At 36.0% G+C, this 24,569-nt stretch overlaps 1 protein-coding gene across 2 annotated transcripts in view; it reads right to left on the bottom strand.

Annotated features, from left to right (window-relative positions):
* The window catches only part of COL5A2 (collagen type V alpha 2 chain), a 101,491-nt gene continuing 76,922 nt past the window's right edge, over positions 1-24,569 (bottom strand). For both annotated transcript variants that reach the window (XM_032190374.1, XM_032190375.1), the window contains exons 20-54: positions 24,110-24,154; positions 23,906-24,004; positions 23,399-23,452; positions 22,140-22,247; positions 21,466-21,519; positions 20,628-20,726; positions 19,832-19,885; positions 18,920-19,018; positions 18,757-18,810; positions 18,603-18,656; positions 18,053-18,106; positions 17,413-17,466; positions 17,056-17,100; positions 16,428-16,526; positions 15,626-15,733; positions 15,456-15,509; positions 14,566-14,619; positions 14,396-14,449; positions 13,271-13,324; positions 12,350-12,457; positions 12,189-12,242; positions 11,935-11,988; positions 10,806-10,967; positions 10,597-10,704; positions 9,492-9,599; positions 9,287-9,340; positions 8,856-8,963; positions 8,690-8,743; positions 7,244-7,351; positions 6,232-6,285; positions 5,436-5,543; positions 3,598-3,889; positions 2,739-2,926; positions 1,956-2,180; positions 1-1,055 (exon numbers count right to left, since the gene is read on the bottom strand). In XM_032190374.1, coding sequence (XP_032046265.1) covers positions 909-1,055; positions 1,956-2,180; positions 2,739-2,926; positions 3,598-3,889; positions 5,436-5,543; positions 6,232-6,285; positions 7,244-7,351; positions 8,690-8,743; positions 8,856-8,963; positions 9,287-9,340; positions 9,492-9,599; positions 10,597-10,704; positions 10,806-10,967; positions 11,935-11,988; positions 12,189-12,242; positions 12,350-12,457; positions 13,271-13,324; positions 14,396-14,449; positions 14,566-14,619; positions 15,456-15,509; positions 15,626-15,733; positions 16,428-16,526; positions 17,056-17,100; positions 17,413-17,466; positions 18,053-18,106; positions 18,603-18,656; positions 18,757-18,810; positions 18,920-19,018; positions 19,832-19,885; positions 20,628-20,726; positions 21,466-21,519; positions 22,140-22,247; positions 23,399-23,452; positions 23,906-24,004; positions 24,110-24,154 — 3,228 coding nt within the window. In that variant the 3' untranslated portion in view covers positions 1-908. The remainder of the gene's footprint in view (positions 1,056-1,955; positions 2,181-2,738; positions 2,927-3,597; positions 3,890-5,435; positions 5,544-6,231; positions 6,286-7,243; positions 7,352-8,689; positions 8,744-8,855; positions 8,964-9,286; positions 9,341-9,491; positions 9,600-10,596; positions 10,705-10,805; positions 10,968-11,934; positions 11,989-12,188; positions 12,243-12,349; positions 12,458-13,270; positions 13,325-14,395; positions 14,450-14,565; positions 14,620-15,455; positions 15,510-15,625; positions 15,734-16,427; positions 16,527-17,055; positions 17,101-17,412; positions 17,467-18,052; positions 18,107-18,602; positions 18,657-18,756; positions 18,811-18,919; positions 19,019-19,831; positions 19,886-20,627; positions 20,727-21,465; positions 21,520-22,139; positions 22,248-23,398; positions 23,453-23,905; positions 24,005-24,109; positions 24,155-24,569) is intronic.

The raw sequence follows: 24,569 nt of genomic DNA, 5'->3' as shown, positions 1-24,569 counted from the left end.
TAAATTTTCTTTCTCTTTATTAGCAATTGGTCTGATATACATGTGAATGATTTGCAACATACATAAATTGGCACCATATATAAGACACCGGTATAATTTGATATGTAATGGCTTATTAGATGGGCAAGTATTGGAAAATTGACAAGTATTGGGTTTAAAATGTATTTTGAAGCTTAATAATAATTTAATGGCATTACACAGATACATCATGAGAAGTGAAGTCAGGCCTTACAATTTAAGATATGGGACACCTCTACTGAAATCTCGTATTTACCCCAGTAGTATTTTTGCTTCATAAATTAATCATGGCTGTGGAATACTTTTATGAGCAGACTATTATATATAGGAAAGTGCAGGAAAGACAATGCCAGATTCAGATGATTTTGTCTGAGAGATTTTCTTCTACAAGAGACAGATATCTGTGAATGGCTAACACACTGGCAACCACAGGAAGATAAACTGGGGTAGAGAGAGTAGATATGATTGAAATATTGCCAACAGTTCACAAAAGTGCTCTACTTTTCTGTTATTCAGTATGCATCCAAGCAAAAGAAATTATTAGAGCTTAGTCCCCCATTAAAACTATCTATTTTGAATACCTGTAAATTCTGAAATTACCTGAAACAAAAGCAAGGACAAATATTCATGTCATTTTTAAAAGGTGGTCATCGGTTCTCTTAAAATTGTACTGTTGTACTAAAAAGTCGGTTTCAATCATTTAAAACAGAACGTTTATAAGTAAAATAAATATTCAAAAGGAGGCCGGGCATTTAAAAAGAACTGTATATACAATGCTGATCCAATATCAGCCATTACTTCAAGAGTCTCAGGATTAACTTCAATCAGTCTAAGTTCATGTGTTTAATTGCTGCTGTGGCTGGGTAGTGTGTTAATCTCCCCCCTTCCTCTTACACAAAACAAACTGGCCCAATTTCAATTCCAAATTCCTGGTCAGTGCTGCCAACATCCACTGGTGCAATATCTATGATAGGTAAGCGTGCCACATTTTGTGTTCTGTACTCAAAGACAGTCTTGCCCACGTTCCCATTACGTTTCTGAAAAAAAGGGGGGAAGGGAGGGGAGAGAGAAGAAGTCAGTCCACATCTCATCTGAGAAACAGCCTGAATTCCAGCTGGTGAGTCAATTGTCTGAAATATTTCAGAATTATCTCACTGCATCTCTGCTGAGTAATGCATCCCCTACAACACTGCACCTTGGTTATTTTAAAATGCGTATGTCTTTCTTTTACGGTGATGAACAGATCCTTCCAACTGACAGCAGGATTCCTCCCTCAAGCTGGATTGATTGATCTTTTTGATATTAAATTTTTCTTTTTGTGACCTGCACCCACATTCTTGAAGTACATTCCTTTAAAGTACAGAGAGTAGTCTGATATATATAAAGGGCAAAACAAATTTTAGGCGTATTTTGCTGCATATCTTGGACTAGGCTGAGAATGCTATTGAACTTGACAAAATTTACACAACTTCTACTTTCTGTTTTTTAAGGCCACTAAAATTTTCGGGGGGAATATTTTCCTTTCCTATTCAGTTAGCCACAGTGGATTTCCTCCAGGGTATTGCTGCAATAATCCTACCCAATTGGTAGACAGATGCTTGAGATTAACTGACTTCTTTGTGTGATTTAACACAGAAGTAAACAAATATTGGGAAATGCAAACTCTGAAGATATCTATTTCCATATGCTCACTAATAATTACTAAGTTATAAATATCCTCTAAATAATGAAGACTTCTATTATATAAAATAGGAATTATTAAGATACCTATGCAATCACTTATTTCTATAATTCATGGTGAAATTCTGCAGCATTGTAGTTACCCTATTCTATGGATTTACTTTTTTTCCAAATTAAGGAAGAACTGCCATTACTGCCAATGTTAGAAGCCAAAAGTCCTTTTACCCCATACCAAGTGACAAAGAGACAGAACTTACTGAACAGCTGTCATGAAGCACAGTGTATCTGAATCGGCTGTTTCCCTCTGCTTTGATCTCCAGGTCATTGGCCCCTTTCAGAATTACTGCCTTTTTCAGGTTCTTTGTCTGTTCATCCATGTACCCAACACTGTTCTTACAAAGGTAAGTGATATTCTGGGATGCTTCCTTTGATAGGAGGCGCAGGAATGTCATTTGAGTGACAGCTGTATCCCCATACACAAACTGTGAAGATATGAAATATATCACCATTTATTACTTGAAAATTGATTAAGATCTTGTAAATTTTATAAACATTTCTGAAACACTATGGCACATGACAACTTTATTTTCTTTAAAAACAGAATAGGTGACAATTAATAAAGTAAAACTTGTAACTTTAGCAGCATGGAGCTTTCTGAAAGAAAATATAGAATTCAATTAAACAATTACAGCAGTGATTTCAATCGTATATTAGGGTAAATATACACCCTAAATACAAAGATACTGAGTTACTAAAATAGGTTGTTAAAAAAAGCTGGAATTTTTAAGGTCAAGAGAAATAAACATCTACCAGAAGTGGTTTATTTATAGCCAATCCTGCCTCAGAAGTTCTTTCATTGCATCTCCCAGCTCCCTTTCCTATAATTTCTGTATGATTACAACTAACTGTATATAACCCAGTCTAATCAAGAGTTAAAATGCTCTGTTTCAGAATCTGATCAGTAGAGCAGATAAAATTCTAAACCAGAAGGAATCAATGTTCACAGTAGTTAATTCTTGAAATAAAATATATTTATTTACCTGTGATCCCCTGTTCATATCAAGGCCGTACCAAACGGGCTTCAAGTCAGATGATCTGCTGGTCCACCATGTTTTACGTGGGATAGTGGAAGGATTTGCAGAAATGCAGGTCTCTCCAGTTTCCATGTTGCAGTATACTTTTATAGCATCTTCAACACATCCCTGGTTAGGATCAATCCAATATTCACCTACAAAGAATAATAAATGAAATATAAAATTCTGTTATATTACTAAGATTCTTGAAATAACAGGGGAGTTATAAGAAAAAGTATGTCTTGACAGTACAAAAAAAAAAAAAAAAAAAAAAAAAAAAGCATGAATATCTTTCATGTGACAATCCAATGTGTGTTTTGATTTATCACTAGTAACCCATGTTAATTAGGGAGATTCCTAATTTGCATGTAAGAATATTGCCACCTATGAATTGCTAATATGGAACAGCAGCAGAGAATTCTGGATGGAAAGCATTCATAGGACATCAATTCACAGGTAACATTTTGAGCTAATAACAATCAAGCCAATATTCACAACTGGTGTACCAACTTGCATCTATCATCACATAAGTGGTACTCCATTGTGCTAACGCTTTCAGAATTAGTAGTAAGTGTAAGTATCAAATATTTCAGATGTAAAAGATACATCTGAATATATATATTGAATAAATGAATATGCAGCACAACATAATACATACTTCATAGGGAAGAAGAAATAATTTTTATGAGAAGTTTTTGAGTACTTAGTGTTAATGTTGATTTAGACCATCAAAACCTGTACTACGCTTTTTTGCAGTGACCGAGTATATATGGGAAATAAGACAGAATCATATGGCTCATACAGAAGGTGGTGTGTTTATACGCACCACTCTTCTTGGATGGGTGGCACAGCTTCAGGTCATCACAAGTCCGTGCTGGGTGTTTCTTTGAACCATCCGGGCTGCGCATAGTCTCAATCTGGCTGCTCAGTGACTTCAGTGTGGCATGGACTCCTGGGTCTGTTTTATTGTGGTCATCTGGAGCTGCTTCATCTTCAGTAAACTCTGGGAGTGGATCTGCCATAGCATCATCATAGTGTCCCATAATGTCACCAATGGCAGCAGTGAGGTGGCCTGGAGGGCCTGGAGGACCAGGAGGGCCAGGATCACCTGGTGGACCCTAAGATAAAACAAACAAAAAAAGGCAATAGAGGCACAGCAGAGTGAATACTAGGCAAAATGATATAGAAACTAGTGACTAAACAAGCAAAACTTTAAGGCCAATCACCTTGATGTGCAGGGAAAATTCAGATATAGGTAAGCAGTCTACATTTCCAGGATCAGAGGTAAGAGATTAGAACTGCACATGAGGTATCACACTCTGAGAAGAGATTAGAACTGCACTCTGCTTCATATCCTCACTGACTGTTTTAATACCTTGCTCAATTTTTTCTTACTCTAGCTTGCAGACAACAGCTGGAAAAAGTCATCAAGGAACAGCTTCTTGATTCCATTTTTTTAAGCCATCTGTCCCTCCTGGTTCTCAAACTCCAGCCTAATTGCTTTATTTAATAGAATCCCAAACAGCTGCAAGTAATTTTGAGAGCAATCTAAAATTCTTGCCTCCCCTGAATCACCTCAGGCACACTTGCAATTGGTAAACCTGGAGGGAAAATTTGGCACCATCTATACGTTTTTCTTTCATAGTGCTGGGCTTTCTGGCCCCAGGTCACCAAAGATATGAAACAGAATTCACATCATCCCGACTTGGCACAGCAGGTATTTTCCTGAATAAGATATCCCTGAGGCAGGTTTTGAGGTCCTTCTGTTAACATGGACTGTGCTATGTGGGGAGGTAACTGAGCCTTGAGACAGAAAACATCTGTCAATAAGCATTATATGTCCACCTGCAGGCTCTGTGAGCTCTCTGGCAGTGGAAAGTCTGCAATATACCTTCACTGTAAGTTTGATGGTGCATCTCTGGTGTGTCAGAGGGTATATCAAAATGTAGCATTTCCCTTGAGATTAATTAGTGCTCCGAAAGTAGTGCATACACCCAAACTCGTAGAGTGCATACACTCTACGTCTGGCAAATGAAATGCTTAACATTTATTTCTTATTGTTTCCAATTAATAGTGGCATGCAAGTAACCATGAAAAGCAAAACTGAAAATATGGTATGTACTATTTCTTGTATTGCCTCATTACACAAAAAGAAATATTTGGATACATGTATAAACTTTACCACAGACTATTCATTCAATATTGATTCCTCAGCAGAAATGGAAATTCTGGTAACTGGCAGAAATTCAAATGAAATAGTGTAAACATTTGCACAATAAAGACAGGAAACACCATAAATATTTGTCTTACAAGACAGGAAAACAGCTGAAAGTGCCTCCTCTGTCTTGCTCTTTGTTTTAGGCATCTTTTTATCTATGCTCCTAAAATAAGCAACGTCATTCTTTAACTCTTCACATGCTCATCCACATCACCCTGTCCTCAGACCACTCTAATTTTCTAACTACCCTCCTTGGAATGATATTACATAGTTTTATGATTTATGATTCCTATACATAGTTACCCTAAATAGTTGTTGGAGAAACTGTATCTAGTATCATGATTTATCTTGAGCTCATGGACATTTGAGAATGTGCTGCAATGGATTGCAAAAAAAATCTCATTACGTGAAGGTAACCTCTTCTCTCCATATTCCTATCAGCTTACCTCAGGTCCAGCTTCTCCTACACTTCCTCTAACACCAGGAGGCCCAACTGGCCCAAGTGGCCCAGGACTTCCATCTTTGCCTGAAGGACCGACTGGACCTGGAGGACCCTAGATAAAATAAGAGAAGGAAGGAATCTGTTTTAGCATTTAACAACAGTTGTATACAAAACAGCATTTTTACAAGCAATACCTCTTCAGGAAGCAATACAGTCATTTATGTCTATTAACAAACTTTAAAAATTGCACTTTTTCTTCTCCTCTAAAATGAAGAAATCAGTTTCAATGCTGTTCTTCTAACGTTAATCACCTCAGACAATATATCCACTGGATCCATAGTATTTCTTTTCCTAAAACATTTAAGTGAGTTAAATTCCAAGTGCTACACTTTGGAGTAGCTTCTGTATGCCCACATGCATACAGACCCAGAGACATTTTGTCACTTGGGAACATACAAGGATTCATATTTCACCTTTAATTTTGGGTCAGTGATACCCAGAGGGTGTGAGAAAGGCAGAATACCAATAAGCAGAACTGCCACATATGTGGCTTTGAATCAGGTGTAGCATAAGTGTCTGTATGAGCAAACTGTAGCCCTATAGTTATTCTGAACATTTATCTAGCTATAAACTTAATGCCTTGTTATATTAAGCAAGACAATGCCTTTCAGCAAAAGATATGGTAATCAACATGATATTGAAATCAATAAAAGCCAGTAAACTAAAAATGAAACCCAAACAGAAATCTGTTCTTAGGAAAAACAAGCAAGAAAAATTCCAGGCTGAAATCTTATACTCACCCGAGGACCAAATGGGCCTGGAATGCCAGGACTGCCCTGTTCACCAATAGGGCCCTAAACAGAAGAAACTATCATTACTGTTGTGATATTTACAGTATATTCCTTTAGTCTGAAAGAAATAGGGAGTGATATACAACATTATGTACAAATAAGGTTATAATATACAGGAACAAGGGGTAATACCTTTCCTCTTCTGATCAGTTTTCATCTTTTTTTTTCTCTTTTGTCACAAAGACACGGTAACTACAGCAGTCATGACTGAGATATATAGAATGATGCTTAAGTATATATAAAGTTGTTTCCCCAGAAGACAGGTGCTTCACAATACATAGAATCAGATTGGCTTACAAAAGAGTAACTGACTGCTATTATGAAGTGGAAAGATGCTTTGGGTTTTGTTTTGTTTAACTCTTTGCCTACATATTGAAACTTTCAGCTCTTGAACATGATCAGTGAAGAACTGTCAAAAAAAATAAGTTTTTGATAGTATTTCCAACCAATTGCCACTGAAAACATGAAGTTCTTATAAATATTAGAGAGACAGTCACAGTCCTCAGGAGACTTTGCATTTGATTTCTTGACTGTAGAGCGTTCAAATACACTGACAAAAACTATTCCACACTCTAATGTGATGATCTGAAACTATCAACTTTTTTTTTTTTTTTTTTAACATCTTGTGCTGACATCTTGTGCTGTCAGTGATTGGCCACTTTCAGGGATGATGCAAATGGAACAAGAAGAGGAGAATGCAGATCTTGCAAAGCATAGGTTTACTTCACCATGAAGCAGAATTGTAATATTGCATTAAAAATGTAATGTAGACAGACAGGCCACTCACAAACACCTACTGGGGGAAAAAAAAAAAAAAAAAAAAAAAAAAGGAGCTCTTGTGTACTTGCTTTTTCATTTGTTTTGATGTTTTTTTTTTGTTTGTTTGTTGGATTTAATGTGTGTCTAATACATGGTTTAACTACCAAGGAAATAAAATTAGAGTATAAGCAAAACAACTTACAGGAGGACCAGGAAGGCCTTGAAGCCCAGTGAAACCCCTGTGTCCTTTCTGGCCCCTGTCACCCCGATCTCCATTGTCACCTTTGTCACCACGAGGCCCTTGGGGACCCTGTAAGAATCAGTAATGAAATGTAAAATTCTTAACTGGAAAAAAAATAAATAAATCAAAAAAATCATTTTCTTTTAGACACTGTATTCAGTCCTATTTCACTTCTAAAGCTAAGAGGAAGGTGATGCTGAGGCAGCTCTAGGAATCTTAATTTTTATGAAAGAATACGGAAATAATTACTTAAAACTGTTATACTTAATTTCAAGTGTGGTAAACTTAGTCTGTTTAGTTTCATTATAGAGTAAAAAAGAAAGCAAAACAAAACAAAAAACTGTAATAATGATGCTAAACAAACTACGTAATGAAATTGTGAAGTATCTTTGCCTTACTGGATATGGTAAATGATTTTCATGGACAAGATCGAACTATTAAGGATCTTTCACAGTCTTGTAACAATAAAACCTGTTTTGAGTATGAAAACCTCCATGTTGTATACTGTGCTTCTCACAGCTCTTTTTGCCTTCATTATGAGTAAAGTACAACTGAAGTTACATTCTCTAACTGCAGATAACAGTGTTCAGGCTCCCCAATACAAATAGCTTGGTTCTACTGCTGTCTTAATTTCATTCTTGGTATTTTAGATAGGTTGAAGTTTTTCATACTAATTCAAGAATCATTGGAAAAAAATGGCTTCTGCTTTCAATTCTATACTTGTTATCCTTAATTTCATTCTAAATTTTCAATGCCAAATTCCAAATAGTTTATCAGTGGCATCAGTGTCATTAACTACTCAATAAACTTTCCTTTCTCTCATATGACTTCTGCTTAGGGACTGGACAGCTTTCTTTTGAATTTCCCAAGTTTGCAATTCATTTTTTGTTCCAAGCTTGGACAGTAAAAAAGTTATGTAACACAAATAGATTTTTTTTTGTTTGTTTTTCTATTTGGATTGATATCAGAATCTCATAAGCTGAATAAGGCAGTTTCATAGGAACAGGTGATTTTTTTATTTTTTTTTTTAATCTTTAATATTTCTGCCATTTTGATCCTAAAATCTGTCTTTTTGTTCAGCATTCATTGCTTTACCCTTCATTTGAATTAGAATTTAGTAATTTACTAACTCAGGTCTCCCATCCTCTGGGCAGTATCACACTCCAAATAGAGACTTCCACAGCACTTGTTATTTCTCTGCAAAGTATTTTAAAGAAAGAGTAAAAACACTGGTGCACTTAAACAGATTTGTGCACCTTTACAGTTCAGAAGACTACCTGTATTCATCTGCAGTCAGAACATTAAAAGTTGAAACCTTGTTCAGCATTGTCATTTGGGTTCTGTTTCTCACACACATTCCTGTAAAAAGTAGCTCAGATAAAATCACAGTGATCATGGAGAACTTACAGGCAAACCTCTTTTTCCTGCACGACCAGGTGGACCCATCGGACCTCGAGAACCCTACAAAGATTGCATAGAGATGACACGTGAGGCAATGCACAAAAGTAGACAAAATATTAAAAACAAAGCTAACAAAACAAAACCAGCCAAACAAACAAAAGGCATCACTTACAGTTTCACCTCTTTGACCTGCATCTCCTGGAGGGCCAACAGGACCTGGAGTTCCTGGGCCCCCTGGAGAACCTGGTAAGCCTGCAGGACCAGGTTCACCACGATCACCCTGCAAAACATAATTTCAATATTAATTATCTGAAGAGGACTTGACTAGATCAAAGCAATAAGTCTTTAGCATTCCTAATCTATTTTCTCACAGTTGCAATCTACAAAGGTAATCATTCTGTAAGAACTCAAGTCTGACTTTCTGGAGGCAGGTGTTCTTATAAAGGTTTCCTCAACTTTGAGAGATATTTATTCAAAGCTATAATATACTTTTAAAACAACTTCTCCATGGCAGTTAACTGAATGAAGAAAACAAATCCACTATAAATCAACAATAAAAACGGAGATTTGCATAATTGACTTAATAAAACAATTTATTCTTACACGTTCTCCAACAGCTCCATCTCGTCCAGGAGTACCATCATTACCAGCAGGTCCCTAGAGTTGCAAAACAGATACAGGACTATCAATTAGCTTTATAATCTTACATTTCCACAAGAACTAGAAAGCTGTTCTCCATCCTTAGCTTCAAGTATAGGAGAATAACTAGACTACTTATTTTTGTATATTACTAGACTCAAACACTTACTTCTGGGCCAGCTTCACCGACGGGACCAGTGGCACCTGACTGGCCTATAGGTCCTGGGGGACCTTTATCACCTGGTGGCCCAGTGGGACCTTGTTTTCCTGGTGTACCCTAAATAGATGAGAAATGTGACATCAAAATTTTAATCACTAAATGAAGAAAGCACCAGAAAAAAAGGCTGACTATAAAACACTATTCATGAATCTGAAGTACCATCAACATTCACAGTTTCCTAAAACTGAGAATTAAGTAATGTGTTCTTCTTGTTTATTTGGAATATGTATTTAATATAATGTGTATTTTTAAGCAATTGAATTGTGTTAGTCACTTTTGAATAGGCTTGTATTATCAAGTAGCTTCACAAGAAGTTTATCTAGCAGCAACTCTCTAAGTGCACACTCCCCTTGACATGTCAATATATCTGATGGCCTTATCACAGACAAGGTCTTCCCAACTCTGCAAAAATGTAATGCAGTTTGAAATAGGCAACTTTTTCTTTCTTTTTTTTTTTTTTTTTCCTTTGTCTGTCTCACCAACAACATATTTTGTTAGCCTGCAATAATTTCTGGCTGTAAATTGACTTTATGGATCAAGTGGTAGTGACAGGTCCTCCATATCATCATTTTATTAATACTCTATTTAATGACTTGATCTTCTGGATCATTATGCTTTCCAATAAGTATCTATAAACCCCAGAAGCAAGCAAAGAGAGCACAAATGGCAATTTAGAATATTGTAGTTCAAAATTTATGAAATAGCAGTTACAGGGTATTTACTCACATTCAAGTGACCTTTGGGCACCTAATTGAACAGTGTTTTTTTTTTTTTTTCAAAGATATACTTTCAAGTCAGATAGGAATATTTTAGCCAGAAGTCTTAACATATTACCCACTTATGCTTAATTTAGGATCAGATCATCCAATAATGGCAGAAACAAAATGTCCAACCTCATGCATTTTCATGAGATTTAGTTATTCACTATTCTCTCTACATTCACTCCAGGAATTGGAGATTTCCAACCTTCTCCTCACATTATGGCGCACTATACTATCAAACCCACAAACACGACAATGTTTAAGGCTGGTATATCAACTTGGTCATTACTTACCGCAGGACCTGGCAATCCTGGCATGCCTCTTTCACCTCGCTGTCCTGGCATGCCAACAATACCTCTCTGACCAGTAGTTCCTGCTGGACCCGGAGGGCCATCTGGACCCTGAAATCCACAATGGATAAAATGATGTTACCATCGTTTCTGTAGCAATAATACAACAAGACCAAGCCTAGAGGGAATTAATAACAACAACCAGGACATACCGGCTGCCCATCTTCCCCTGCATCACCCTTGTCTCCAGGACCACCAGGAGGCCCGGCTGGCCCTCGATCACCCACACGGCCATGAGAACCAGGATCACCACGAAGACCTGGGGGACCTTCCTTTCCTGGCTCACCGATAGGCCCAGCAGGTCCTGGAGCTCCCTAATAAGATTAAAAGACATCGTTACATTGGACCTTTTCCTAATAAGGACTATTAAACTCTAAGGTATGTGTTTTGATTAACTATAAACATGCACACTCTAAGGGATGACCACAGTGTGACAGAGCTGAGAGCTAGTACAATCTCAATTTACAGCTGTGCTGGACTCCCAGGGTTTTCAAATTATGTCCAAGCTCTACCCCTCTCTCTCATTCCACTGCCTTTCCAAACTCCCTCCTTTAAAATACATTTTATTTTACTTTTTTAGCCTCTGGTGTATAACTGCTGCCAGATAACTCCTTGCCCGTTCTTTTGAATATCAAGTAAGTGTTTTCACACACCTTTGTTAATTTCTCAAAGACTTTTAAAGAATTTCACATTTATAATATGTTTTCCATAAACTTTACCTTCGGATAAACTAACAATGACTGCAAGTTATTTTGGACAAAATCATCTTTGTGGAGATGAAGTTTCACTTGTAGATTCACAGGCATTTTTTTAAACTACAGTGTTTCTAAAAATGTTTAGACATGAGAGATTTTTTTATGTGTGTGTTCTTACTTTATTTTAATAGATCTTATGAGTAACTCCATAATGAGATAAACTGGAAGAAGCATCTTCCTTTCACAAAAACTCTCCTAACTTCAGTCATCACTGAAGGGGATGGTTGAAAGGAAGATAAGGTTGTTGTTTTAACTCACCAGAGCAGCTTGAATAGCTTGAAGCCTAACTAAAGCCTACTTAGCCCAGTGAAAATCCTGCACTAATTTGGACACATTGGATCAACCCCAAGACTAATGAATTGTATTTAATAAAGTCGGATGTAAACACGCAGTCACAAAAGTCAGTGCTCTCTTCCATAGCATCAGACCATAAACATTGCTTCATCCTTCCCACTTCATTTAGTCTTCAATTTCTCAATGACCAGATTATAAATTACACCTATGAGAAATATGTCAATTGACTTACAGTTGGTCCTGGAGGTCCAACTCTTCCAGCAGATCCTGGGAATCCAGTAGCACCCTAAAAAATATTTTAATATCAACCTTACTGAAAGAAATATAGCATGGATTGCCTAAAGTTTTGCCTAACTGAATTAGTGAGCAAATGCTATAGTTACAAACTGTGAAACATGAGCCGAGATGAGGAATGATACACACATTGCATAAATTTGCAGTATTAGATTATCTTCAGTCACCTCACAAAAAATTAAATCTACTTACAGGGGGACCCTGAGTTCCTCGACCACCTTTCAGACCAGGAACACCTGAAGGACCCTAAGATGAAATGAGAAAGAGTGAGGTGATAGTGAACACTCTGGACATTTTAATTAAGCAAGATCGACCTATGCCAATGTTTCTCCAATTACGCTATTTATACTTACTGGTGGACCAGGAGACCCTGCAAGACCCTGTGGTCCTGGAGATCCAGCATCTCCTTTCTGTCCAGGTTCCCCAGGTTCACCTTTCACACCTGGCTGACCATCAGGGCCCTATAAGAGATCATATTTAAAAGAGGCGTCAAGTCAGAGAACACCACATTTTTCTAACTTAACAAAGACATTTTGTAAGAAATATCTAGAAGTCAAAAAATAACAGGAGAACAAATCAGCTCAAAGAACAGTGCATTTGGTAATTGGGTCGACTCAATAGAACTGTAACAGTTCACCACGATCTGCAGAACACAGATATGTTTTCTGAAAACTCTGTGAAATCAGTATTTCCATTAACAATAGTTTCCAAGCTAGTTAATATTTTTCATTTCTTTAGATTTTCTATTTTCCTTGACACCTATTGCATATCTAAAAGTAAAAGAGACTGAACAAACATTTTTCTTTTCCCATCAGGGAAAGCAGTTGCCTAAGTCTTTGTGAAAGATTGAATCACAATATTTAGACTGTGGGAAAGTTTGGAGGTATTCACTGAAAAGCTCACAATTTTTCTATTTGCTCCATCAATTCGGTCCATCCTCCACTAGTCATGGAGGAAATCTTTTCTACTTTTAGTAGATGACACTTTACAACTTGCCTCATTTTAATCTCAAAGGAGCAACATAGCATATTCATGAAGATATGAAATCTGGTGAACAATTACATAATATTATCAACAAAATTACTTCTCAACTGTCTAGGGTATTCATTGGCCCTCTTCTCTACTTTATATAATGATGGGGAAAAAAAAAAACAACAGCTCTTTTTGAAACAAAAATGTGACTCACTCCAGAACACTGTAGTATTATTCATAATGAAAGAAACTAAAGTCAAAGCATGACTAAAGGAAACTCATTAGTATTACAAAACACATACCGGAGGACCAGCAAAACCAACAGCACCCGTTGGGCCATTTTCTCCTCGGGAACCCTGGTTGAAAAATTAAGAATAATTGTATTTAACATATTTGTCTTTCTATATATGGTAAAATTTGCATGTAAATACAGAAGAAATGAAGCTAACCATTTCTTGTCATAAGTGTGATTCTATTCTTGCTCTATTAATCAGAATCAAATGAGCATTTAATCACAATATAAAGGATGACATCAAGATCTTCCGTGTGTTCAAGACTGTATGTAAACTTTTGGAATTTAGAGATGGAAGACACATGTAAGCAGTAGAACAGCATTAAGAGGAATTCTTCTCTTAATCCTGCAAACCACTTCCAGTGGCTGTGGGATTAGCTGAAGAACATACATTCTATGGAACCTACCATTCTCATCGGGGAAAAAAATAAAAAATAATAATAATAATTCTAATGCGTATTCTTCTACAAGGTCAGAATGGGCTGTGAACTGCTTCAACTGAGCTTTCCACAAACCATTTGTTTGGAAATGGGGGAGATGAAGTCTGCCAAGCTCCAGCATTCCCCAGAGGAGTGGAAGCTCTTCCAATTTATGCTGGAGTTAAGATTGTTCTGATTTATGACAGAGACATAATCAATTCCAAGCAGTATGAAGGACCTAGAAGGGCTAAGCTTCTAAATCTTTAATCATTCAAGCCAACCCTCAAAATCTCTAAAATCAGAAATGGAAGATGACAAGAATTAACATAATTGGATATATCCAATAATAAGATGCATCTCTGAGTTTTTCCATCTAAATATTCTTATGGATACAGTAGTATCTGGCATGGGCATGCTTTTAAAAAGATTTAAACAATTAAAAGTGGTGTCATACTTTCAGGTCGGAGGTACATGAAGGTAATTTTATGTAAAGATTGCCCTAAAACAAGCGTAAGACAGAGCAACAGGATCTGGCAATACAAGTGCACAGCATCAAGACAGGAACTACAAATTTTGGCTACAAAGGAAGGAGAAGAAAAAGGAAAATATATCAGTAAATGATACAAATGCCTCGAGTGTGGATCAGAGTTAGGTATTAGCCATACCTTGGTAATATTTTTTAACTTATGCCAGGAAAAAAACAAATGTTTACTCACAGGGTTTCCACGAGAGCCAGGAGGACCAACTAGACCTCGAGGACCTGGTTCACCCTTAAAATAAAATTTAAGGTTAGTTTCCAAGTAACTTATCTGATGAGTAACAAAAGTTTCAACAAAGCATGGTGATTAGAAACTTCAGTAGGGAAATGCCATAAAACTCTGTTTACCTTTTCACCAGTGGGACCTGCTGGACCCATTGGGCCTATTGGACCAGGGAGACCCTTTTGAACAAATGAAGATGAAAAGAAGTTAGAAAAATGATGGTTATTCAAAATGGTTATTTTAAAACTTTTCATATGTTACTATTTCCATATGCTTCTTCATTTCTTAAAAATTCTCCTTTATTTCTTAATAATTATCAGGTCTTCTTTATCTAAAATTCACTAGCATTTCCTTTCCCAGTAACCAAAATCGCATATCTCAATAACCTTGCTTTCCTTCATTCTCTCTTTCTTCACTAAATTAATCTTCTCCTTTGCAACATTTATGGATAAGGCCAATGATAAAAAACAGCTCTGGCTTCATTTGTCACTCTCAAGAGGAAATGAAGTCATTTTTCACTGACTTGCAAGAAGCAGACTATCTTTTATGCTAGTGTTTCACTCTTAAAGTTTCTATTGTTACTTTTGAAGTTTCATATATATCTTGCACACACCTTAAAAGTTTGCTTTTTCTTTTCATGAGGGAGTTAGGCAAATAGGTTCCAATCTCTATCTGAACCAATCAACTACATTTGATGATCATACAGCACTAGCCATATCAATTTATTGAATATTTAGAATTCCCAAATTAACATGCTACTTCTGGGAGACTTTTCCATTAACATCCCCTTATCTATTATATAAAATATGGGCTTGGAACACAGGCATACCAGAATACAGTGCACATCTATCTTGGAAAAACTTGAAAACCAAATCTGGATCACAGGCAGAATGAGAACTTCAGCCCATCATATCTCCAAGTTGAGTACTGTTTAATTCTATGACCTGAGTAGCCCTAACACAATAAATAATCTTCTGTGTGAAGAGCAGGTCTAAACAGTGAGAGATTTACTTACTCGTGCCCCATCATTGCCAGCTGTACCTTCAGCACCTTTCTCACCTATGCCACCCTGTGGAAAATACCCAGAAAGTCTAAGTTACGACACTGAATGGTTCTTACTTGGGACAAGCGCAGTATTAAGAGATGGGTGATTCTACTCAGCCCAACAGAAATAGAGAGACTTACTCTATCGCCCTTTGGGCCTGGTGTTCCAGCAATCCCTCTTTCTCCAGGCATACCTTGAAGACCCGGTGGGCCTGGATCACCAGGCGTCCCACTTGGGCCTGGGCTTCCCTGAAACAAATAAAGAGCAAGTTGTTGTCTATTCATCTGAGAAGTATCTTTGTCTCTAGGCTGCAGAACATGCTGTGCCTTGTGTTGAAGTCTCTGGGGTAGTTTTAAGTAATAATTTTCTCTTAAATTTGGACCTTATTCATGTCCAAATACTTTTCATTTCCCATTGTGTTACTCAGGAAATTGTAATACCCTAGTCCTTCCAAATACATTAGCATGCACTCAGTACTTACTGGTGGTGAGAACAGACCAAAATAGAAGCTTGAGCTTCTCTCTAACTTGCCCTTGATGCCACATAGGTCTATTACACAAAGTAGCAACAGCTAGAAGTTGCCAGAGGTTTTTAATTATGCTTTGCTTCTCACAGCTCATATCTATTACAGCTCCCACACTGAGGCACTCCCTTATTGGTGTGAACTTCCTAGGCCCCATTAAATCAATTGCAGGTGAAAGAAAGGCATGCAATTTTCAGCATTTGTTTTTCAACACACAACCCTGCCAATCTTCTTCAAGTAAACTGACATGGTTATTAAAACAGAGCTATTACTAAAGGTCTTTTTGCAGTTTAGAAATGGCTGTGCCATGTTCTACTGAAAAACACAAACAAAAAAGAAAAGATCTCTCTTATGTTCTTGCAAATGAAAATAATTATAAAAGACTTCACTGCAGCAATACAAATTTCCCTATAACTTACCTTTGGACCATCAGGACCATGACCTCCAGCCATACCCTTTTCACCCGCAAGTCCTGATGCACCTGGCTCTCCCCTTTCCCCTGGATTGCCTCGCTCTCCCTAAAAAAAAAAATAAAATAAAATAAAAAAATAAAGGATAAATATTAATGATTTAGTAGCTAGGGCACAGGTCTGGTAGGAAAAACCTTAAATACACTATCTATAAGCACAGAACTGCTATTTAATAAAGGAGCCTGCAAACACATTCTAGGCAAACCAATCGAATGAAAAAAAGTGTTATGTTTTTATTTTAAAGGCAGGTAATACCATGCATTGTTCAGCAAAGTAAAGCCATTTCACAAACTGTAAACCAAACAGTTTTACAGACTAAAAAAAGAGTTCAAATACCTTAGCAGCTATTAACTAACACTGCTTCTTGAGCTATGGAGCCATTAAAGGTGGTCAGTTTCATAGAAAAACATACCACCTCAAAATGTATCCATGTATATAATCATTTTATTGGGGGTAAACATGAAATAAAAAAGACAAAATGTTCATGATAGCTGTTAAAGTTCATATAATGAATCTGCATTCAACCTCAGAGAACTGTTATAAATATTTCTGAAAGAAAATACTTGAAAATACATACCCTAGGGCCCAATGGACCAACAACTCCAGGATCTCCAGGAACACCCTATGCAAAAGAGAGCTCACCATTAGAATTAAAATATTATTCATAGACTTATAGCTGTGGAAATTAGAGCAAAACATTTTCATTTCCAAGATACTGTAATGTAAATGACTAGTTCTGGATACTATCTGTCCATGACAAGAAGATGACTATATTCTAGTAATTATTTTATCCAAGAGTAGTCTTGATAGACAGCTTGTCAACTGCATCAGTAAATATTATGAAACAGTGTGAGCAATTAAATTACAAAGAGAATAAAAGAAAAGGTAAAACTACATTATGAAGTGAATTATTGTCAAATTGTACAGAAATTACCTGATCACCTGGTTTTCCTCCCTCACCTGGAGGACCTGGTGGCCCAGGCAAGCCCTGTTAAAATGTAAATTAAAAAAATGTAAAAAATAAAAGCTATGTTTAAAAAATGCTGAAAAATTATGTAAATCAAGATTTAAGACACCAAGAATATGAATGTACACAGTACAGGATTATGCCAGCAGAGATCCCCAAGTGAAATAGTTACAAGAATATTACACCAGTGTTTCCCCACTCTAAGTGAAATAGCAACCCTTTAACTTTTGTCAGACGTATATATACTATTCCTAAAAATTAAGTTCTCTATAAACAGATTGACTTAATTAATACACTTAATTAATACTTTATTATAAATAAATATATATATTTGCTCTGTATTTGGAACATCTTCGGAAAATCTCCAAATAAAAACTGGAAAAAAAAAAACAACAAATTTTGTCTCAAGAGATACAGAGCTGCCATTTAAGCCTTTGCCAGTTCAGTTTAGTGTATAATTGATGTGAAAGCTACGTATCAGTAATCATTCTAAGCACTACTGCCATCAATTCTGAAGCTGTATGTTAAACATCACTTGATTGAACTTCTCTAAATTAAGTTAATAAAGACATGACTTATTTTATCTTACAAAAATAAATGCACATACCTGAAACCCTGTAGGACCTGGAGGGCCTTGTTCTCCTCTTTCGCCTGCCAGACCCTACACAAAAGGAAATAAAAAGTGTTAGAGGAATAGAGTCAGGTTCCACATTTTCCTTCTCTCTGAATATGTATATTTACAATTATGTATTTGTTTATTACACATTTTTACTTATCCCTGGCCAAGGTGTACCCTATCTAAAACATATAAAAGATACAACTTATCTCCTTATCTCTTTAAGACCCTCCCCCAAAATTCTGTGCTGATAGAAAAACACTCAGTTCCATTGAAACTAAGGAAGCTAGGAAAATAAACTATGAAAAAATTTTGCTCTTGTGCTATTTTTTTTTTTATAATTGCCATAAAAGAACTGGAATACCAATATAAACACATCTTAATACAAAGCCCACATTTTTTGTAAGATTTTCTTTTCATGTTATTCAAGTTTTTGTTTGGAATCAACAAGTGGCATGAAGATAAATAAAAACAGAGGCAGAAAGATCAACGAATGGGTGGTAGGTCAGATAGCCAAGCAGTATTGAAAAAGTTGACTTACTGGTGGGCCAACAGGACCAGAAGGACCAACTTCACCATCTTTACCAGGAGCTCCCTAAATTAAGATTACATAGTAAAAAGCCTTGTATAGTGAACAAACATAACAGAAATGCATGCTTTCTGTAAGCACTGAAAATGATCACAGTCACACTCACTCTCTGTCCTGGGACACCCGCATTGCCTGCTTCTCCAGGTTTTCCAGGATCACCCTAATTTGCAGGAATAAAAATTACCATTTTTAGGTTTTGTTTTCAGCTATTAACATGTCTCCAAATGGTTAAAGTTACGCAGACCTTGGGTACTAGGTGCAATACTCACACTACTACCCTTTGGCCCAGGAAGGCCCATGCTGCCTGGCTGACCTCTGATTCCTATTGAACCTGCAGGACCAGGACGTCCATCTTCTCCAGGGGCACCCTACAGAGAAAAAGCATTTTCCACATGAGATCAAAAATATTATTTATTCACATAAGCCTATTAAACTCTCGAAAATGACTCCCAGTGTAACTAGAGCCCAACCAGCTCTGACTGAACTTAAGAACAACCATGAAGTGACCAGATAATCACTTGAATTACTTCAGCAAAATAATTTCCTTAAATGGAATTAAAATATTGGATACATTTTGTCACAGCTCAGTAATTGAACCCATGCTGTTTCTCAGGAATCACAGATGGAAAAGGTCAGCGATGAAGACAAACGTCTTTCCAACATAAACCAAACAATCATAACAAAAAAACAGCATTTAATGCTAGAATGTTCTGTTTTAAAGTGAATATATCAAATGGTAGTTAAAACACTTTATCTTATATTGTTTACATATATAGAATAATACTAATGTAGTTTGGTGCTACAGTTATCAGTCAAAGCGTCTTTAAAGCAGACAGAGCTCTAGCCACACCGTTGGAGCTAAGAAAATATATAATTGTTATAATTGAGCCATTACATACAATTATTTTATTGTTCCCCAAAACAGACACTTAGAAAAAATATTTAGTTCAAAATGATTGAAAAATATTGCAGCAACTGCTAAGCAGACACTGTTATACAGACAAAATTATAGAAACATTAATTGCACTATTTTTGGAGTTGAGAATCCAAACTGAACACTTAAAAGAGAAGACGAACCTTCAGAAATCAATAAAAATCAGGTTAATAACATAATTTTAATGAGTTGAGATCTCTGAATTACTGTGGAATTAGCTGAAAAGACCAAGTGTTCTGTTGCTTACCAAAGGACCAAGTTTTCCTTCAGGGCCTTGAACACCTGGATTTCCCGTCAAACCCTAAAAGTGGAAATAATATTGGTGTTAGGTTGCACATGTAAGTCTAGGACAACAGAAAATTGTAAATTAACCCAAAAGATATGCTCAGTTACTACCATTGTTAAAGCACTCAGATATTCTTCACACAATTTTCCTTTCTGAATCCAAATTCCTCATCTTTATCTTCAAATTACTTTACAGCTTTATCATCCACTGTCTTTGATGTTCCTTTTTGCTATTCACCTTTTTCTCACTTTTAAACCTCTTGAACTTCCCACAGATTCATCTTTACTTCTGCCAGTATTACCCAGTGAACTATATCACACCTTGTTCTTGATGTTTCCTCTCTCGTTTTGTTACATTCCATATTCTCCCTACATCTTTTTCCTGAAAAAAAGTCTCTTGATGACATGCGCCACTCAACTATATAAGTCATCTATCACCAATACAATGAAGGTTTAAGTTTTAATTCATACTAGCTGTGGTAACTATGTGCTTTACAAGCACACATCCTTAAGTTGCATTAGCCAGTCTAAATCAGGGCTGTTTCTTTCAGAGACAAACGGAACCTGTGCTTTCCAACATCAGCAGAGAAAAGATGACAGGTATTTTGGCCTTTACCCTTTAAGTAAAAAATAAATTAAATAAATCTGAAATAAATCTGTCCTTGTACAGCAGCTTCTTAATTTTACAAAGTGATGCCTGCAAACTTTTGAAAATGAAAAAAGTCATGGCTTATAGTGTACTGTTATTAACTACTTACCCTTGCACCTGGGAGGCCAGGTTCACCAGGGCGCCCAGGATCTCCCTGACCCCCTTTAGGACCAGAAGAACCTGCTGGCCCACGCTCTCCTTGGGCACCCTACAAAGATACCAATAGGCTATTTGTTAACAGGTGTAACAGCCACAGTAAGAGAAAGTCAAATACAATAGATATCTTTAATTAAGGATTTATTTTTTTGAGAACAGAGCTCCAAAAACTCAATATTCTATCATTATTACTTTTTCTTTTTTTTTTCCAAATTTCTACTCTTCCATAAAGCAAGTTTATACAAGGACTTCAGAATCCCTGTATTTTTACCAAAAAGTTAAGGATTAGCAGAAACACTAGACAAACACATAGGTAAGTCATTTCCCTGCAAATGTTCCAGCAGTTAGGAAAAACACAGATAAGTTGATCTGGTCAAGGGACAAGCTAGAACAACTATACTACACACAAAGAAAGGCAATTCTTCAAATAATCACTTATTATAGAGCAATGAGTATAGCAGTATAGCAGTACAAAGAGGTCAATGTCTTTTATCTATTCACATCTGAGCTTGAGGGAGCATTAACTCAGGGGCATACAGTGAAAGCTGAACATAAGAGCAATTCAAAGTGATTTTCCCAATAAATTTTTAGTCTCAAAACATTCAGACCCCTTCTTGGCATTTGCCAATTTCTTGTGAATCTACTTCCAGTGATTTTGAGGTTCTGCCCACTTATCCAGAAGCATATGTTTTTAATGGAACACTTTCTTTCATATCTGCATGTATGAAAATTAAAAAAAAAAAAAAAAAAAAAAAAAAAAAGACCAAATAATAGACTTTTATTTCATTTACCTTTGGTCCAGGCAAGCCATCAGAACCTGGAAAACCACGGTTTCCAGGAGCACCCTAGGAAAAGCCATAGATAGATTACTGCCTTAATTTTTACATAACTTATTGTAAATAAAGTATTTGGTACTTCAGTACTTTAATCTTGTTCTTTTAGTCCATTTGGAGTGTTAAAAAAAAAAAAAAAAAAAAAAAAAAAAAAAAAAGCATGCTGACCAGCCTCTTTGAAAATGGGATGATCATTTGTATAGGGGTTAAGCACATCATCTGCAGATTAGCTTGTCATGTCTCCAAGCCATTACCATGCTGTACTGTACTCTGAATTCACAAATTAGAATATCCACTGTAGAAGTAATACATACTGACATGATTTCTTTCCCCCAAAATAGTACTAAGAAGTAAAATTGATTCAGGATGCAAAAAACATCTTCCCATATTTTTATATCCTGAGCTTCAGAGTATCATTTTCAAAGAGATTATAGTATGTTACAGAAGACAACATCCTAAAGTCAGTAATCTGCTACAGAACCAAGTCGTAGACATTATTTGACTACTGTTAGGAAAATAAAGTTTGGCCACACCTACAACCAAAGTCTATGAAAATTAATGGTTAGGTCAAGATCAAAAGCTTTTCAGATTGTCAGTGCCTCTCTCACAAGACATTCTTCTGGATTGCTTACCCTCTCTCCAACAGGACCTGGTGGACCTACTGACCCAGGATCACCTCGAGGGCCTCTTTTCCCTTCTTCACCTATAGGACCAATGGGGCCCTGTGGACCTTGTGGACCCTATTAAAAGTAAAATATGTTTGCAAATTCATTGTTAAGCTCACCACCGCTCACATTGAAACAGATTATCTTCTAAACATTATAAACATTGCTTCCAAATAAAGGAGGAAAGAAAATATAGTTAAGGTTTTGATTCAGTTAAAAAACATAGCATTTCAGGATCAGTTTTTCTCTTTTTTCATTATTTATAAGCAAATTATTCAGTAAGAAGGTAATTATTCAGTAAGAATTAATTCACTATGAATTAATTGTACTTTAACTGTACAGTTTGTCTATACACTATTATTACTACTATATTATTATTATTACAGTGCTTATTATAACAATCTGTTTTCTCAGAAATTATAATTTTTAATTTTATTTATTATGATCAATTGAACAGGTAGCAAAAGACTCAAAATCAATGACATTCTTGAAGAAATTCTCAAAGAAACAAGAATCCAGTCAGTGGTAAGGAAAACATTATTTTATCTGCACAGGTTTTTTGGTTGTTGCATGCTCACTTAAACTGGTGAGAAAGAAAAACTAAAGATAGATTGACAAACCAAACTGAACCCAACTTTGCGGAATTACTTTTCCTCCATAATTCATACGGTTACTGCATGAAATTAGCCATGTTCCCAAAGAATAATTCATAAATATTAGTTGTGGGATAAACAGCTATTCATACCATACAAGTATAGAGATATTTATATTATTTTAATAATTTGTATATATTCAGCTGCATAAGTATAAAGTGTATTAAGTGTATGTTTAAACAAATACTTTTTTATTATGATTAGCAAACAGATGTGTGTGCTTTTAAATGTTTTAAAAGAAACAAGTGGGATCCATTTCTTGTGTGATGAAGAAATTAGAATGAAGTAATTCTGACTGGTACAGAAACCTCAGTAGCTGCTGGTTTCTCTGTCTTTGAGTTCTTTGAGGCCTATAAGGGGTGGGATATTTATAACATCGAAGGACCTGCTTTACCATTCTTTTTCTACTGTCTAACCAGGTTCACTTTGGTTTGTCTTCCACAATAAGTATTTGACAAACAGAAGTAATCATGAGAAATAACATCAGAAACATCTTGAAAACTGTACCAGTCTATTCCAAATACTCCTACAAGCCTCTGTGATTCCTTTTCGTTTTACAAAGCTTATACTTACTGGTTCACCTTTGGGTCCTGCTTCTCCCTTGAAACCTGGAACACCAGGGTCTCCCTGAAAAAAAAAAAAAAAAAAAAAAAAAAAATCCAACGATTAACACCTATAGAGATAAAACTCTGCATAAATAATTCGATCATTTTGGATTATGTGATGAAATAGAAAAACATTCTCTAGTTTAGTAACTAGTTGTAGGGAATACAATAGGGTATTTTCAATGGTCTCTCTTTCCCTTTAGTGTGTTTATTGTGACATTTGCACAAAAACTTTAGTGAAAAATTTTAATTTGGGGAAATAACAGTTACTGTTTTTCAAAATTTATATAGACACACTTAGACTTCTAAGAAAGCCATAACAGTATTTTGGACTTGTAGAAGACTCACAAGATCTGACTCTCAGCATACTCATTAATTTATGTAAAGGATCCTTACTGCTAATCACCATTTTAGTTTCATGGAGTGACACATTTGCTAGATATTGTAATTTCCATGGTAACTAAGCCATCATTACCGGCTGCCCTCGAATACCAGGTGGGCCAGTACTGCCTTGGGGTCCTGGGGAGCCAGGTGGACCTGATAAGCCAGGGGGGCCTCCGGTGCCAGGAGATCCCTACAAACAGAAATAACAGCATGGTAAAGAAAAATAATAATATATATAAGGAAATAAAATAAAGCCACTTATATAATTTCTTCAGCAAGCCATGTGACTACTTACGGTTGGGCCTTTAGCACCTGGGGAACCATCTGTCCCTTCAGTACCCTAAAAATAACACACAAATCATTAAAATTAATTTTAGTTAGGGAGAGATTGATAACAAAAGCAGAAGATAGCAATTTTCTGCACTTTACAAGAGCAGAAGATAAAGACTATTAAATAAATATATTAGCATAGGATCTGTTACTTGTGCAAATGTAAATAGTAACAAAGTGGGCAAGTTAATGTGACTTTTCATCTCCATATCTTCAGCTTTAAAGTAATTGTAGGATTGAGACTATACCACACTGCGCAACTTGAAGCTTTCCAAGCTTTTTTAATTGAATTATAAAAAGTTGTTTTGAACAAAAACAGAAAACAAATAAATGATACATTTTCTTTTCTGGAGAAAAAGTAATTTGGGCAAAACTAACTGTCTATCAAATGGGGTATTAAAATTCCCTATAAACAGTCAACATGC

Source organism: Aythya fuligula, chromosome 6 (genome assembly GCF_009819795.1).
Source record: "Aythya fuligula isolate bAytFul2 chromosome 6, bAytFul2.pri, whole genome shotgun sequence".
In the NCBI taxonomy this organism is placed as follows: Eukaryota; Metazoa; Chordata; class Aves; order Anseriformes; family Anatidae; genus Aythya; species Aythya fuligula.
The sequence above is the reverse complement of the archived record's forward strand: the minus strand, read 5'-3'. Positions and strand labels throughout refer to the sequence as shown.